We start from the raw sequence: 17,923 nt of genomic DNA, 5'->3' as shown, positions 1-17,923 counted from the left end.
TGTAAACCCTAGAGATGGTTATGCGTGAAAATCCCAGTAGATTAGCAGTTTCTGAAATACTCAGACCAGCCCTTCTGGCACCAACAATCATGCCACGTTCAAAGTCACTTAAATCACCTTTCTCTACAATGTATAAAACTTGTTATTTTACATCATATACAGTATGCAAAGAAATTATTTTAACCCCTCATAATGCTTTGTTTTTCATGTTCCTTCTTAAAAAATAACTGTTTCCCTCCTTGGTAATCTATCTGGGATCTATTGCTTTAACCAAATGTTCCAAAGATTTTTTTTAAAGTATGACAATAGTAAAATATTATTTCAGTTTGATCAAGTTCACTATAACTGACAGATGTGAGCTAAATTGAACTTAATACTGAAACTGAATGAAAAGGTGTGAGCCACTGCTGGTTAAGCTTGACATTTATGGAGGACTAGCTTTGCTACAGAGCACTACAGATTATTTTGGTGGTCTAACCAATCCAGATTTGTGTTTTTGAGCAGTTACGGTACAATGATGTTTACAGTAACAGAGAAATTGAGTATTGCTGTCAAGTGACTTGAATGTTGTGCCCAGACAGCGATTGAAGAGAGATAGCTGGGCAGAGAGCAGATAAAACACAAACCATGAAAATAATTTAATGTTCAAAATAAAACATTAACATTCTTCAAGCAACAGCACAACACTGTATTAAAGTTCTAGCAGCAAACTTATAAGAGAAACTGCACTAAATATTTTACGAGAACATTAACCAATCATATCAAACCTCATGTAATGATTGCCTTATCTACAACCTTCAATTTTCCACCTGGCAGATCTGAAGCCCCCAAATGTTTGAGAATATCACAAGATTGCACCTGATGACCTCTGTATGTTATCATATTGTTAAGAGTTGACCGCGTCCCATTACGGTCCTCCCAGGTTCTTTTCCTGAATAATGTGGTGTTCTCAATTTGTAAACTTCTGTAGAAGATAGAAACTATGTTTTCACATATGTAATCTAAAAGGCAGAGGGATGTTTACAGTACTGGACTCTGATACACAACAATGCGAGACAGGTAGATTTCCAGAGTGACGCCAGAGTTACTCACAAATATTAAGTAGGACCAATTGTGTACATCCATTCAAGGGCATCCCCAAGAATGATATCAGTGCTCCTTTAATCACATTGGTGGAGAAGATCATGCTATAATGTCCAAGCTGACACATTTTCCCCTAATCAGTCATTCTGTCCAATCTAAGTATGTCAGACTCTGTCTCTCCAGTGTCTGTTTATCTGTTGTTTCCATGGTAACTGCCTTTCGCAGCCCAGTCTCTGTAATCTCATAATCTGTAACAATATGACTAGTCAATGGAGCTCTGCAATAGGGCATTCCTCAAATTACTAAATTTAGACAGATGAATTGCGGCCATCTTGTGGCCGTACAAGCAGAGCTGCAACTCTTAAAATAATTTTCTTGTAAGGCAAGGCAAGGCAAGGCAAGGCAAATTTACTTATATAGCACAATTCAGTACAGGGACAATGCAAAGTGCTTTACATGATTAAAATATAGCAAATTAAAACAGAATAAAAGCAAGTAGGAATAAAATGTAGATAGAAATTAGAACAAAGAAGTGGTGATTCAGTTAACTAGAACAGTTGAAGGCAATCCTAAACAAATGTGTTTTTAATCTTGATTTAAAGGAACTCAGGCTTTCCGCACATTTACAATTTTCTGGAAGTTTGTTCCAGATAAGTGGAGCATAGGAACTAAATGATGCTTCTCCGTGTTTGGTTCGTGTTCTAGGTATGCAGAGTAGGCTGGAGCCAGAAGACCATAGTGGTCTGGATGGTTGATACACCGATAACAAGTCTATGATTTATTTAGGTGCTAAGCCATTTAGGGATTTATAGACTAACAGAAGTATTTTAAAGTCTATTTCTTTGTATGAGTCAAATAGTGAACAGATCTGTCCTGAATATCAGCAAAACAGACATATTATGGCAACAACAAAACACCACTGTGTTTGTATCTGCTGGAGTGACTCGTAATGTGATGATGGGAGTTTTTCCCCATGGATTTTTCAAAACCTCGAAGGATTGCCCAGAAATGTCAGTGTTGTATACGAGCTTGTAACAGAGAGGACTTTACTGTGGAATCTGAGCAGACACCTGAATGTGGTCTCTACATTTCCTCTGCCCTCTGCTTGTCCGACCAGCTGGAAAACCGGAATGTTTCCGGGCAAATGTGACATAATTTGAAGAATGCCCCATTAAAACGTTTTCCACAAGTCATACAGGAAAAGGCTTCTCGCCTGTGTGGATTTTTTGGTGCCGAGATAAACTTGCCTTTATATGGAATTTTTTTCCACATGTCAGACATGAGAAAGGTTTCTCACCCGTGTGAGTTTTAATGTGATCAGTAAAACTACTTTCTTGAATAAAACTTTTTCCACAAGTCATACATGAAAAAGGCCTTTCACCTGTATGAGTTCGTATGTGCCGAGATAAATTTCCTTTTACGGTAAAAGTTTTTCCACACACCGAACACAAGAAATGTTTCTCACCTGTGTGAGTTTTCGTGTGAGCAGCAAAATTACTTTTGCGATTAAAACATTTTCCACAAGTCATACATGAAAAAGGCCTTTCACCTGTATGAGTTCTTATGTGCCGAGATAAATTTCTTTTTACGGTGAAAGTTTTTCCACACACCGAACACGAGAAATGTTTCTCACCTGTGTGAGTTTTCGTGTGAGTAGCAAAATTACTTTTGCGATTAAAACATTTTCCACAAGTCATACAGAAAAAAGGGTTTTCATCTCTATGGGTTCTTGTGTGCCGGTATAATCTCGCTCTATTACTGAAATTTTTTCCACATGTCAAACATGAGAAAGGCTTCTCACCTGTGTGAGATCTTATGTGAAGCTTTAAGATTGCCTGCTTTGTAAAACTTTTTCCACAAGTCAGACATGAGAAAGGTTTCTCACCAGTGTGAATTCTCATGTGATCACTCAAAAGCTTCTTAGCAAAACTTTTACCACAAATTTTACAAGCTGAAATACTGTCATTTGTGTGCACTGTCTCCCGTCTTCCCACTTCTGTGTTGACCACATCCTCAACATCACCTCTCATTGGCTGAACACTCTTATTTTCTTCATCTGGACTTGATTCTGAATCTTCAAGGTTGCTCCTTTCCTGTTTTTGTTTCTCAGACTCAGAGAAAATCTGAGCGATGAGTTGGTCCTTGTATGATTCTGGTTCGCTGTGGTCTGTTTCCTTGTAAACAACTACTGTAAAGGAATCAGATGACTGCTGCTGTCCCAGCTGCTCTTTCTCCAGACTAATATAGAGTTGCTCCTCTTCGTTCTTTATTGCTGGATGCTGTGTTTCCTCCTTTATTTCTGGTGGTTCTAGTTTAGCCCTGTTCTCTTTTATCTGTTGAGATTTGGGTTTCTTCAGTTCCTCCTCTGTGAAAAAAGATTGTGGCTCTTCTTGGTCCAAACTGGAGTTACTCTCTTGGCTGCAGATGTGATGTTCAGTGGGAACCTCCTCCTCCTTCCAAATATAATGCTGTGGGAGAACTGAAGAGGCAGAAGAAAAAACATTAATCATATTGATTTCCGTGAGTATATCACAAGATTATTTAATTTAAAATTACTTTGTGCTCATGGTAAAGATTTGAAAAGTTGGAAAACGAAACTTTCATCAATGTGCTAGTTGGGCACATTAAAGAGCAACATGGCACATCTGTCCATTCACCTGAAAGGAACCATTTAATAAGAACAAGAAGAGCCTCTAGCAAGGTAGACAGCGAATTACTGAGGAGTATAAAACCGCTTAAAGTCAAGATAAAGGACTGTAGGTCTGTAGGAGGTGTACATAAAAAAGCTGGAGAGCAAACTCTAGTACAGGAACATAAAGACGTGTTGTCAGGCATGAAAAAGATCTGTCTTCTATCAATCTGATCCTCCTGTGAGCATCAGATTGATAGAAGTTTGTGCAGAGCCAATAAGCTAAATACATTGTTCAACAGGTTCAGTTCAGGGACAAGCTCTGCATCCTCCTCTCCTGCCCTCAACTAAACAACCAGTCAACCTTTATTGATGACAGTGTTCCTGTCACACCTCAAATATCTTAGCTTCCAGCTTAATCACGGGTCCTGCTGCTACTCCATCATTGCATTCAACGCAATCTAAAGATGCCAACGCTCCCTTCAGCCTCCCCTCTTGTCTGTCTCTTAAACCCAGCTAGCGACGAACAGGAACATAGCAGCAGGTTCACATGATTTAGGCCCCAAAGACCAGGAACCCATATCAGAAAGAATTGTCACTCTCTAGCCTTAGTAATAGTAATTGTAATATAATTTCTCTGTTATTATAGATCAATTAACAGAGCATCAGCGAGCGGAATATACATTCTTTATAGTGAAATAACTGCTGATTATTCTTTTTTTTTCCAAGACACAAAAAACAGATACAGTCTGGCTCTGTTAAAATTATATTTGGAACCTTGCAATTTTTGTTATTTTTTTCTAAAATGTGAACTGAATGGAATATGTGTCTCAAGTTAATTTTGTGATCAGCGGCAGAGATCCCAAAAACAAGATTCTTGCCACTGAATACTGCTCTGCGATCATCAGATATTTGAAACATTCTTTTCCAAGTGGCAACATAAATGTATTCAACAAACTGGATGTCTAACACTTTTTAAACTGTTACATTGATCACATTTTTAAACAGGCATCGACGCACAGCCACCTGCCCTTTAGACTCATCTGCGTTTTCCAGCTGCCACCACCAGTTGATCTCGCCTCCAGTTGATCTATGACACTGGCTCGGCTTTGTAAACAAGAGACTGGAGAACAACACACAGACATGGTGTGTCACGTTATACCGTATTACATCTAAAAAAAAGATACATTTAGTTCCTCACATCACAATTTTTTTTTGTTCTATCTAAAATAATTATATTTTTCTTATTACTCCTTCAAGAATATGTTCTTCTTGATGCTCTCTCTCCACTCTAACTGAGGTTTAGCCAGAAGAAAGGGCAAATATTTAGATGAGCAAAATTGGTAGACATGCATCTAAAGAGTTGTAAGAGTTGAAAGAGTTGCAGCTGTAACTGCAGCTAAGGGTAGTTCTACAGAGGATTGGCTTAAGCACTTTTTAGATTATTTGTTTACATTTAGAAAACAGTGCATCTTTTTACTTTTCTGTCAGATTTAACACTACTTTGGGTTGATCTATCAAATAAAATCCCGAAGAAATAAATTTTAGTTGTACCACTGATGTATTTCTGAAATTCTGAGTAAAAAGTATTCAATCTTAACTGCAATAATAAGAGAAATTTTAATAAACACAAGATGTATGCAACGAAATTTCGTTCTGTATGCATTCTGTACATAAAAAACGACAAAAAAGATGTCTAAGTCCTACTTGTGAGTGCTACTTGAATTAACTAGAGAAAATGTATTCTAAACATTTGATTTTGCCGCTTCCTTTTAGGCTTATGACGTTTTTCCAGCAGCTCTGTGATCAGTAAACTAACATCAGTACCTCTGGTGGTTCATACCTATTCTCTGCAGGTTTATCTGGGGTTTGTAGCAGATTTCCAGCAGTCTGCGCTGACGGTCCAGCTCTTCCTCGTAGTGGACGATGGTTTTATCAAACTCTGTGAATATTTCTTCAGCAGCAGCGGTCAGTCGCTCCCTGATAAACTCTCTCAGAGACTGAGATGAAGACATTGTTGCTGCAGAGACACAAACACTCAGATAAGAAGACACAACAAAGCTAACTCTGCTAACAGAACCAGACAGTCTGCTTCCGGGTTTGACGGAGACAAAAAGAAAACGTCTCGACTCATTGTCGCCACCTGCTGGACGGATGTATAATAGATGCCCAAATGACAGAAAAAATAAGTAAATTAATTATAAAAAAAAAAATTAAAAAATATATTTTTTTCACAGTAGAACCCTGTAAGCGGTCTGTATAAACTAAAAAAAAAAAAAAAAAAATATATATGAGAGATATATATATATATAGATATAGAGATAATAGTATAGATAGCGATAGAGATATATATATGAAACTCATAAGTCACCTGATACTTTATAGAGATATAGATAGAGATATATATTAGATATATCTAGATATATATATATATATATATATATATATTTTTTTTTTTTAGGTTATCAGATATATATATATATATATATATATATATATAAACTTCATAAGTCACCTATACTTTATATATAATATATATATATATATATATATATATATATATATATATATATATATATATATATATATATATATATATATATATATGTAGGCTATATAAAGTATAGGTGACTTATGAGTTTAAACATTTACACACATTGTACTTGGTTTCTGTCTATTGCCTATTATAGCCATTCGTTTCCTTAATACAATTTTCCTAATTTAAATATATAGGTAAGAACTTATCAATCCTCCTTCAAAACTCTTACTCTGCATTTTTTACCATATTAATCTCACTTTAAGTACCATGTCTTGGAACACAATAGCACATCTTAAACACTAGGCAAGAATTCTTCACAACATGAATGTAAATTAAAACACAAGCTCAGAATAAAGTAAATGACTTAGAAGTTGGAACAAAGACCACATTGCATTTTGTTCTTGGAGATACTTTGCTCAGGAATAGAATAAAGGTTTCAGAAGGTGAGCAGAGGAGGTTTCTTCCAGAGACTTGGGACATGTTTGAGGACTTCTCCTTTTCTCTTAAATGTTCTTCCCTCTAGAGTCTAAGAGTGTGTTCTAGCTGGGTTCCCCCGAAGTTATGAACAGAATCGGTGACAAAGGGCAACCTTGGCGGAGTCCAACTTACTGCCGGCTATACGGACCAGACTCTTACACCGGTCATACAGAGACTTGACAGCCCTTATTAAAGGGTCTGTTACTCCATACTCCCGGAGTACCCCCCACAGGATCCCTCGGGGGACACGGTCGAATGCCTTCTCCAGATCCACAAAACACACGTAGACTAGTTGGGCAAACTCCCATGGCCCCTCCAGGATCCTGCTGAGGGTGTAGAGCTGATCCAGTGTTCCACGGCCAGGACGAAAACTACACTGCTCTTCCTGAATCCGAGATTCAATTATCCGACAGACCCTCCTTTCCAGAACCCCTAAATAGACCTTACCATTGAGGCTTTAGAGTGTGATTCCTCTATAGTTGGAACACACCCTCCGGTCCCCCTTTTTAAATAGGGGGACCACCACCCAGTCTGCCAATCCAGGGGGACTGCCCCCGATCTCCACGCAATGCTGTAGAGCTGTGTTAACCAACACAGCCCCACAACATCCAGAGCCTTAAGGTACTCAGGGCGAATCTCATCCACTCCTCCTTGCCACGAGGAGCTTTTTAACAACCTCAGCGACCTCAGCACCAGAGATGGGAGAACCCGACCCAGAGTCCTCAGGTGCTGCTTCCGCCATTTAAGATGTGTTGGTGGGATTAAGGAGGTCTTGGAAGTATTCTGCCCACCGACGCACGATGTCCCGAGTCGAGGTCAGCAGCACACCACCCCCACTATAAACAGTGTTGGTACTGCACTGCTTCCGCCTCCTGAGACGTATAAGTATGTTATCAATGTTTATTATTTGTCTAATAGCAGTAGTAATGTATTGAATTCAGAATATTTTTTCAGCCAAATTCACAAAAGGATAGCGCATAACAGCAGTTGTACCTGCAACAAAACATACTGCATAGCATTTCCCAGAAGCTGTGCATCATTTTGTGTATTAGACCCTTGGATATTTATCTAAATAAATGGAATACTCCTTTTATAATATACCTTTTTAATGAATGCAAGTGTTTAAAAAATATTCATTCACAGATTTGATGTAAAGATTCATAGTTGACTCATTTGTGGAGATAGCACACTTCAACCCAATCCATGTGAATGACGGTGGCAGGCAACTAGTGAAAATCACAACCATATGGGCTACAATCTCTGGCAAAGTAGTTAGTACATCTTGAATATAATGTGTAAGCACGATTATAGAGAAACCGGGCAGTGTAAATGTCATAGCATAATGCATAACACTACGTTAGGTTACAGTTTTACTATAGATCATTTTTGTATCCCATAGCTACATGCACAATGTTTCTCCCCAGATAATCCACTGGTCCTGTTTGAGAGTGCCGTCTTCTTGCAGCAACACACAGAAGACCCACTGAAAGGCTGCAAACAGTATCAAGAAGGGGGGAGTAGGAAGATGGCGGTCAGTGACTTCAGTTTTTCGGGCCAATCAGCAATCCAGTGAATAAATAGAGATCAGTTTGACACACAGACATTATATAAGAGTAGACCTCGCATTGATTGTGGCGGTGTACCAGAATATTTCATTACTAGAATAGTATGTTCTATTACTTTAAACCCGACTAACAATATTTAAATGCACCGAACTATTTGTTTTTAGCTAAATAAATAACTAAATTTGTTCAATAGTCATTAATAATTTGGGAGTTATAGTTGATTCAAATCGATTCTGCGCCTGCTTAACACATTACACTGAGCTGAGCTGTTGACCGACCCAAGATGGCGCCCACAAATCTTGTCAGTGCCTGATTGGACCCCGGTGCAGTCTACAAGACTGCCTGACTGTAATGTCTAAACTAGAAGTGCATTCATGTAAAGGCTCCTACATACTCAGGAGTGGGTGGGTGTATACAAGTTGTACCACTGATGTATTTCTGAACTTCTAAGTAAAAATTCTTGAATCTTAAAGGCATAACTGAGAGGGGTTTCAATAAACAGAATATAATACGAAAACCTTTGTGCTACTTGATTTAACTAATGAGTCATGTGTAATGGATGTGTGTGTAAAGTTAGAAAATGTGTCTCTCACAGTCATTGCGTTAGAATTAAGAGCAGTGTGCATGCGTACTGCCTAAAAGCCGGCACAACTAATAAACCCTTGAGATGCTGGCTCTGCATGCGCACTCCTAGTTTATGCATCCAGCTAGCTTAGCGGTTAGCTTTGGTGATAGCCGTTCATTGTAGCTCCTCTGCTCACACTCTATACTTTGAAAATGGCTGAGAGTCACAAGAAGTAAACTGCATACAAGTTTATGAGAAGACAGCATCCAACAGAGTATTCTGTTAGCTCCCATTTTCCCTTCTTCAGTGGTATTAAAAATTGTAGGCAGTAGTTATATTGTGCCTATGCAATAATTTCTACTGATCTCTGTCATACTGCACACGAGTTAGGGACTCCCTAGAAGAATAGTTTTGTCTTTACCTGTTTATATGATAACAGAAACAGTGACAAAACAATAAATTGGACAGGTCCTCTGGACGGCTTCTTCTTTGCTGAAACATTTAGCTTTTTCTCTAAAAGACCTCTTCAGTCTGAACTAAGTGACTTTGATCCCCAAATAAAGCCATAGCAGGCTGAGTAGTGCTTTGTAAGGCGTCTCCTATGAGTCATGCTAAATACGACTTGTGTGTAGTGTATTTATTTTAAACAAAAACAAAAGCTTATGTTACTTATTATTAAGAAAGAAGGATGACGGTCAATGATGGTCAACAAAAACGTTTATAACTAACCCAGCCCCTTGTCGGCCATGTCAGCATCAGGTAAGTGATGTGGGCCGTGTGACTACGCACCCATGTAATCGGCTGAGGTGAAGTAATAGTCTAAACACTGTGATTTATTTATTATTGGCCTAATCCTGCTTCGCTACTAAAGGCCCATTTTTACCCCTGTTTAAGATTTGACAATAAAATAAGGAATCATTGATCAGAGGTAGAACGGTTTAAATACATATTTAATTCATTGAAATTAAATATGGAGACAGAGTACATACCATTTACAAGATGTTCTCACCGCGGTGGATAAATCTGTCTGTCTGAAGTAAGTTTTACCAAGACATTCCTTTTATCAACTTTAAAACTCCTCCTGCAAGCTCAGAGGGAAGATGACTGACCCCCTCTCCTGCTTACCACCCCCTCGGGGCAATAAAACTCCATGTTTATCTTACGCTGGAGCAGGAAGCACAGACCCAACTCTGCTTTCCTCAGTAACCCCAACTAAGACATATTTTTAATTCTCAACAACACCTACGGCATTATAACAAATAAACAACACAAATGTTCTTTTTGGCTCTTATAAGCAATGTTTTTAAAAAAAGGGAACCCGTTAGGAGGACCTATCTAGTTTCTTTATGTGTTTTCTACCTGGATTGTTGAGATGCAACAGGACAGAAACAGGGACATTTTCGAACCATTAAACTCTACAACCCATTTTCAAACTCTGCTATTGTAAGAAAAAAAACATTAGGTGTTGTTGTGTAAACGAACAGCACAAAGTCAACCAAACTGTTCCATTTTCAACAGAAAATATCAAGTAAACGGGCCTGAATTGCTTCAATCGTCGTTCATGTCATCTATGGCTGGTTGTGTGGCTATGTGGCAGCTGTTGGTGCAGTCGCTGTTGCTGTAGATTAAGGTGACCAGATTTCTACATGCAAATTACAAGATAAGAATTTTTTTTCGTGATGGTTTGAAGGAAAAGGAGTGGTTCCAGGGGGATAACATTGCACAGGAATAAAAATTGTGGCACAAAAGGCAAGCTCAACTCTGGTTGTACTACTTTCTATATTGCTTACATCAGCATGACCAGCTATCAAAATACATGTTGTGGGGCACATTTGGTTCTCATTCAAACAACGCTGAAATCAGGGACATTTATGGGGTCAATTTTAACAGAGAACAAAAAGGGGACTGTCCCTGGAAATTGGAAAAGGCTCCCTACTGTAGATCGTAAATAGCTAAATATTAAAATAAATACATACAATTGTTTTCAAAATAAATATTTACCTTGTAATTATTTAGTTACAAACTGAGAAATGTATATATGAATGACATGATAAAAACATGACTATTAAGTATGACTAGGAAAATCACCCACATTTTGTTTTTCTTGTATGAAAGGCTAATTTACCCAAAATATTGATATTAATGTTTAACTGTGTAACTTTACAAATGGGACCCAAAACACATCCTTACAAAGATCAGCCAACAAACAGCAAACTACAATATATAACATATGTCATTGTATATTATATACACTAAAGCACAGGTGTCAAACTCAAGGCCCGCGGGCCGAATCCGGCCCGTCAAGGTAAATTTTCCGGCCCTCAAGAGCCAAAAAAAAAGGTATATCATGTCATAAAGTAGAGGTATATATCCTTTTAAAGTGTATAAAGTGGCTAAAGCTGTGCCACCTGTAAGTGTAACTCACCCCAATATCAACTTTTCTTGCAGATAAACTGTATAAACTGGGCCTAAGGTTGCTATTTTTATGTTACTGTGCATTTTTTATACTTCTATGTGAACTGGAATGAAATTATGAAATGAAAAGTATCGTCTTTACACGTGCTACCGGCCCTTTTAATGACTTTATGACGCCAAAGTGGCCCCATATAGAAATTAGTTTGACACCCCTGCACTAAAGGAATTATATTAACCCTTAATATTGCTTTTGTTTTTATGTTCCTTTTTTAAAAATACTTTGTAAAATGAAACTGTTTCCCTCCTTGCTAATCTCAGTGGGGTCTATGGCTTTCACCAAATGATCCATGATCTACAAGAATAGCATAACATTATTTCTGTTTGATCAAGTTCACTATATGAGTTATAGTGAATTTATAGTGGCAGATGTGAGTGAAATTGAACTTTATGCTGAAACTGAATCAAAGGTGTGAGCCACTGCAGGTTAAGCTTTGCTACAGAGCACTACAGATTATTTTGGTGGTCTAACCAATCCAGATTTGTGGTTTTGAGCAGTTACGGTACAATGATGTTTACAGTAACAGAGAAATTGATTCTTGTTGTCAAGTGACTTGAATGTTGTGCCCAGACAGCGATTGAAGAGAGATAGCTGGAGAGAGAGCAGATAAAACACAAACCAAGAAAATAGTTTAATGTTGAAAATAAAACATTTACATTATTGAAGCAACAGCACAACACTGTATTAAAGTTCTAGCAGCAAACTTAAAAGAGAAACTGCACTAAATATTTTACAAGAATATTAACCAATCATTACAAACCCAATTTAATGATTGCCTTATCTACAAACTTCAACTTTCCACCTGGCAGTTCTGAAGCCCCCAAATGTTTGAGAATATCACAAGATTGCACCTGATGACCTCTGTATGTTATCATATTGTTAAGAGTTGACCGCGTCCCATTACGGTCCTCCCAGGTTCTTTTCCTGAATAATGTGGTGTTCTCAATTTGTAAACTTCTGTAGAAGATAGAAACTATGTTTTCACATATGTAATCTAAAAGGCAGAGGGATGTTTACAGTACTGGACTCTGATACACAACGATGTGAATCGGGTAGATTTCCAGATGCCAGAGTTACTCACAAATATTAAGTAGGACCAATTGTGTACATCCATTCAAGGGCATCCCCAGTATGATATCAGTGCTCCTTTCATCACATTGGTGGAGAAGATCATGCTAAAATGTAAACATGTCCAAGCTGACACATTTTCCCCTAATCAGTCATTCTGTCCAATCGAAGTATGTTAGACTCTGTCTCTCCAGTGTCTGTTAATCTGTTGTTTCCATGGTAACTGCCTTTCGCAGCCCAGTCTCTGTAATCTCATCATCTGTAACAATATGACTAGTCAATTGAGCTCTGCAATAGGGCATTCCTCAAATTAGTAAATTTAGAAAGATGAATTGCGACCATCTTGTGGCCGTACAAGCAGAGCGGTAGCGCTGAAAATAGCTTTACTTCTATGAGTCAAATAGTGGACAGACCTGTCCTGAATATCAGCAAAACAGACATATTATGGCAACAAGAAAACACCACTGTGTTTGTATCTGCTGGAGTGACTCGTAATATGATGATGGGAGTTTTTTTTCCCCGTGGATTTTTCAAAACCTCGAAGGATTGCCAAGAAATGTCAGTGTTGTATATGAGCTTGTAGCAGAGAGGACTTTACTGTGGACTCTGAGCAGACACCTGAACGTGGTTTCTACATTTGCTCTGCCCTCTGCTTGTCCGACCAGCCAGAAAACCGGAATGTTTCTGGGCAAATGTGACATCATTTGAAGAATGCCCCATTAAAACGTTTTCCACAAGTCATATAGGAAAACGCTTCTCGCCTGAATGGATTTTTATGTGCTGAGAAAAACTTGGTCTATCACAGAAATTTCTTCCACAAGTCAGACATGAGAAAGGCTTCTCGCCTGTATGAGATTTTATGTGCCGAGATAAATTTCCTTTTATGCTGAAAGTTTTTCCACATGTCAAACATGAGAAAGGTTTCTCACCCGTGTGAGTTTTGATGTGAGCAGTGAAATTACTTTTGCGATTAAAACGTTTTCCACAAGTCATACAGGAAAAAGGCTTCTCGCCTGTGTGGATTTTTTTGTGCCGAGATAAACTTGCCTTTATATGAAATTTTTTTCCACATGTCAGACATGAGAAAGGTTTCTCACCCGTGTGAGTTTTCATGTGATCAGTAAAATTACTTTCTTGAATAAAAAGTTTTCCACAAGTCATACATGAAAAAGGCCTTTCACCTGTATGAGTTCTTATGTGCCGAGATAAATTTCCTTTTACGGTGAAAGTTTTTCCACACACCGAACACGAGAAACGTTTCTCACCTGTGTGAGTTTTCGTGTGAGCAGCAAAATTACTTTTGCGACTAAAACGTTTTCCACAAGTCATACAGGAAAAAGGCTTTTCATCTCTATGGGTTCTTGTGTGCCGGTATAATCTCACTCTATTACTGAAATGTTTGCCACAGGTTAAACATGATAAAGGCTTCTCACTTGTGTGCGATTTTATGTGAAGCTTTAAGATTGCCTGCATTGTAAAACTTTTTCCACAAGTCACACAGGAGAAAGGTTTCTGACCAGTGTGAATTCTCATGTGATCAGGCAAAAACTTCTTAGCAAAACTTTTACCACAAATTTTACAAGCTGAAATATTGTCATTTGTGTGTACTGTCTCCCGTCTTTCCACTTCTGTGTTGACCACATCCTCAACATCACCTCTCATTTGCTGAACACTCTTATTTTCTTCATCTCTACTTGATTCTGAATCTTCAAGGTCGCTCCTTTCCTGTTTTTGTTTCTCAGACTCAGAGAAAATCTGAGCGATGAGTTGGTCCTTGTATGATTCTGGTTCGCTGTGGTCTGTTTCCTCGTAAACAGCAACTACTGTAAAGGAATCAGATGACTGCTGCTGTCCCAGCTGCTCTTTCTCCAGACTAATATAGAGTTGCTCCTCTTCGTACTTTATTGCTGGATGCTGTGGTTCCTCCTTTATTTGTGGTGGTTCTAGTTTAGCCCTGTTCTCTTTTATCTGTTGAGATTTGGGTTTCTTCAGTTCCTCCTCTGTCAAAAAAGATTGTGGCTCTTCTTGGTCCAAACTGGAGTTACTCTCTTGGCTGCAGATGTGATGTTCAGTGGGAACCTCCTCCTCCTTCCAAATATAATGCTGTGGGAGAACTGAAGAGGCAGAAGAACAACAAAAAACATATTGATTTCCATGAATATATCACAAGAATAATTATCTTTTTATATTTTAACAAATTAAAGATGTTTTGAAATTATTAAACCCTAAAATTTCTAAGTAACCACACATATGCTTATTTCTGCTGTAATAAATCTAAGAACAGGTTGTTATTTTACACGAGGTTATGGTTCCTTTGAGCAGCTGCTGTTTAAAAGGAAAAGCTTTTACAGGTGTTAATAGGATGGACTCAGCTACCAAGAGATATTTAAAGATGATGCCTGGGATGGACCTGGTAAAGTAAAAATGCTAAAAAAGCCTTTAATAAAAATAATAATAATAAAAAAAAAACATGAAATTTTGAGTCTGTAACAGGTAAGGATTTGAAGAGTTGGGAAACGAAACTTTCATCAATGTGCTAGTTGGGCACATTAAAGAGCAACATGGCACATCTGTCCATTCACCTGAAAGGAACCATTTAATAAGAACAAGAAGAGCCTCTAGCAAGGTAGACAGGGAATTACTGAGGAATATAAAAACAGCTTAAAGTCAAGATAAAGGACTGTAGGTCTGTAGGAGGTGTACATAAAAAAGCTGGAGAGCAAACTCTAGTACAGGAACATAAAGACGTGTTGTCAGTCAGGCATGAAAAATATCTGTCTTCTATCAATCTGATCCTCCTGTGAGCATCAGATTGATAGAAGTCTGTGGAGAGCCAATAAGCTAAATATATTGATCAAGAGGTAAAGGTTAGGGACAAGCTCTGCATCCTCCTCTCCTGCCCTCAACTAAACAACCAGTCAACCTTTATTGATGACAGCGTTCCTGTCACACCTCAAATATCTTAGCTTCCAGCTTAATCACAGGTCCTGCTGCTACTTCATCATTGCATTCAACCCAATCTAAAGATGCCAACGCTTCATTCAGCCTCCCATCTTGTCTGTCTCTTAAACCCAGCTAGCTATGAACAGGAACATAGCAGCAGGTTCACATGATTTAAGCCCCAAAGACCAGGAACTCATATCAGAAAGAATGGCCACTCTAGCCTGAGTAGAAAGCAGCTACTCTGAGTAATTCTACCTCACGCTGTCATACGAGTTTTCAGTTTCAGAACAGGTGATATAAATCAGGTGACCAAACTCAGCGTCCTATCAGCCCTGAATAAAGCTTGAGCATGAAAGTACTATTGTATCCGGATACAGCGTTTGAGTATCAATTCTTTTGACAACCCTACTAGGATCTGGTAACAGCCCAGACTTTCTCTGTTATTATTTTGTGATCAGCGGCAGAGATCCCAAAACAAGATTCTTGCCACTGAATACTGCTCTGCGATCATCAGATATTTGAAACATTTTTTTTCCAAGTTGCAACATAAATGTATTCAACAAACTGGATGTCTAACACATTTTTAAACAGGCATCGACGCACAGCCACCTGCCCTTTAGACTCATCTGCGTTTTCCAGCTGCCACCACCAGTTGATCTCGCCTCCAGTTGATCTATGACACTGGCTCGGCTTTGTAAACAAGAGACTGGAGAACAACACACAGACATGGTGTGTCACGTTATACCGTATTCCATCTAAAAAAAGATAAATTTAGTTTTTCACATCACTATATTTTTAGTTATATCTAAAATAATGATATTTTTCTTGTTGCTCCTTCAAGAATATGTTCTTAGATGCTCTCTCTCCACTCCAACTGAGGTTTAGCTATTTTGCAAAGAAGAAAGGGCAAATATTTCAGCCCCTAGATGAGCAAAATTGGTAGACATGCATCTAAAGAGTTTTAAGAGTTGAAAGAGATGCAGCTGTAACTGCAGCTAAGGGTAGTTCTACGGAGAATTGAATTAAGCACTTACATTTAGAAAACAGTGCATCTTTTTACTTTTCATCTTTGGGTTGATCTATCAAATAAAATCTTGATGAAATAAATAAAAGTTTGTAGTTGTACCACTGATGTATTTCTGAAATTATGAGTAAAAAGTATTCAATCTTAACTGCATTAATAAGAGAAATTTTAATAAACACAATATCCTTTAATTACAAGCTGTATGCAACGAAATTTCGTTCTGTATGCACTCTGTACATACAAAATGACAAATAAAGATGTCTAAGTCCTACTTGTGAGTGCTACTTGAATTAACTACAGAAAATTTATACTAAACGTTTAATTTTAACGCTTCCTTTTAGGCATATGACGTTTTTCCAGCAGCTCTGTGATCAGTAAACCAACATCAGTACCTCTGGTGGTTCATACCTATTCTCTGCAGGTTTATTTGGGGTTTGTAGCAGATTTCCAGCAGTCTGCGCTGACGGTCCAGCTCTTCCTCGTAGTGGACGATGGTTTTATCAAACTCTGTGAATATTTCTTCAGCAGCAGCGGTCAGTCGCTCCCTGATAAACTCTCTCAGAGACTGAGTTGAAGACATTGTTGCTGCAGAGACACAAACACTCAGATAAGAAGACACAACAAAGCTAACTCTGCTAACAGACTCAGACAGTCTGCTTCCGGGTTTGACGTAGGCAAGAAGGAAACGTATCCACTCATTATCGCCACCTGCTGGATGGATGTATAATAGAGGCCCGATTCACAGAAAAAAATGATAGATAGATAGATAGATAGATAGATAGATAGATAGATAGATAGATAGATAGATAGATAGATAGATAGATAGATAGATAGATAGATAGATAGATAGATAGATAGATAGATAGATAGATAGGTCATACATGAGTTTAAACATTTACACACATCGTGCTATGAGTTTGGTTTGTGTCGATTGCCTATTATAGCCGTTTATTTCCTTAATACAATTATCCTAATTTAAAATATACAGGTAATAATGTATCAATCCTCCTTAAAAACTCCTACTTTGCTTTTTTTTTTACCATATTAATCTAACTTTACGTACCATGTCTTGGAACACAGTAGCACATCTTAAACACTAGGCAAGAATTCTTCACAACATGAATATAAATTAAAACACAAGCTCAGAATTAAGTAAATGACTTAGAACTTTGGAGAAAGACCACATTGCATTTTCTGGGAGATACCTTGCTCAGGAACAGAATAAAGGTTTCAAAAGGTGAGCAGAGGAGGTTTCTTCAATAGACGTGAGACGTGTTGGAGGACGTGTCCTTCTCTCTGACATGAGACTCAAGGAAGCTAATGATGGAGAAATACCTCCATGGTGGCTTTCTGGTCTTCCCCTGCACTACACTTCTCTCTCATGACCATTCTCTCCTTTATATATCTGTCCATCATATTTTTTTCTATTGCTTTATATATATATATATATATATATTAATACAGATTTCCAGCAGTGTGCGCTGACGGTCCAGCTCTTCCTCGTAGTGGATGATGGTTTTATCAAACTCTGTGAATATTTCTTCAGCAGCAGCGGTC

At 38.1% G+C, this 17,923-nt stretch overlaps 2 protein-coding genes across 7 annotated transcripts; both read right to left on the bottom strand.

Annotated features, from left to right (window-relative positions):
* Positions 1 to 1,892: 1,892 nt before the first annotated feature.
* On the bottom strand, positions 1,893 to 17,017 carry LOC118564739 (gastrula zinc finger protein XlCGF57.1-like). Of its 4 annotated transcripts, XR_004932007.1 has the most exons (4): positions 16,775 to 17,017; positions 15,956 to 16,048; positions 12,813 to 14,513; positions 1,893 to 1,951 (listed from the first exon to the last, which is right to left on the bottom strand). XR_004932007.1 is itself a non-coding variant. In XM_036143605.1 (3 exons), exons 1-3 carry the CDS (start codon positions 16,944 to 16,946, stop codon positions 14,403 to 14,405), a joined length of 375 nt encoding a protein of 124 aa, XP_035999498.1. In that variant the 5' UTR covers positions 16,947 to 17,017; the 3' UTR covers positions 14,396 to 14,402. The 4 variants fall into 4 exon arrangements, 3 of the variants coding, with proteins under 3 accessions (XP_035999497.1, XP_035999498.1, XP_035999499.1); XM_036143605.1 differs by lacking the exon at positions 1,893 to 1,951 and having other exon boundaries at positions 14,396 to 14,513; positions 15,957 to 16,048; XM_036143606.1 differs by lacking the exon at positions 1,893 to 1,951 and having other exon boundaries at positions 14,407 to 14,513; positions 15,952 to 16,048.
* On the bottom strand, positions 2,020 to 5,817 carry LOC110368458 (gastrula zinc finger protein XlCGF57.1-like). Of its 3 annotated transcripts, none has more exons than XM_036143615.1 (3): positions 5,556 to 5,817; positions 4,739 to 4,835; positions 3,456 to 3,562 (listed from the first exon to the last, which is right to left on the bottom strand). In XM_036143615.1, the coding sequence occupies exons 1-3, from the start codon at positions 5,725 to 5,727 to the stop codon at positions 3,517 to 3,519; spliced, it is 315 nt and encodes a 104-aa protein (XP_035999508.1). In that variant the 5' UTR covers positions 5,728 to 5,817; the 3' UTR covers positions 3,456 to 3,516. The 3 variants fall into 3 exon arrangements, with proteins under 3 accessions (XP_035999506.1, XP_035999508.1, XP_035999507.1); XM_036143614.1 differs by having other exon boundaries at positions 3,479 to 3,562; positions 4,733 to 4,835; XM_036143613.1 differs by lacking the exon at positions 4,739 to 4,835 and having other exon boundaries at positions 2,020 to 3,562.
* Positions 17,018 to 17,923: the final 906 nt, after the last annotated feature.

The sequence above is a fragment of the Fundulus heteroclitus genome, chromosome 12 (genome assembly GCF_011125445.2).
Source record: "Fundulus heteroclitus isolate FHET01 chromosome 12, MU-UCD_Fhet_4.1, whole genome shotgun sequence".
NCBI classification, from domain to species: domain Eukaryota; kingdom Metazoa; phylum Chordata; class Actinopteri; order Cyprinodontiformes; family Fundulidae; genus Fundulus; species Fundulus heteroclitus.
The sequence above is the reverse complement of the archived record's forward strand: the minus strand, read 5'-3'. Positions and strand labels throughout refer to the sequence as shown.

Coding starts and splice junctions, on each gene's coding strand:
- LOC110368458 (XM_036143613.1), bottom strand. CDS start 5,727: ATGTCTTCATCTCAGTCTCTGAGAGAGTTTATCAGGGAGCGACTGACC. Junction 3,563..5,555: donor GATAAACCTGCAGAGAATAG/GTATGAACCACC, acceptor CTGCCTCTTCAG/TTCTCCCACAGCATTATATT.
- LOC118564739 (XM_036143604.1), bottom strand. CDS start 16,946: ATGTCTTCAACTCAGTCTCTGAGAGAGTTTATCAGGGAGCGACTGACC. Junction 14,514..16,774: donor AATAAACCTGCAGAGAATAG/GTATGAACCACC, acceptor CTGCCTCTTCAG/TTCTCCCACAGCATTATATT.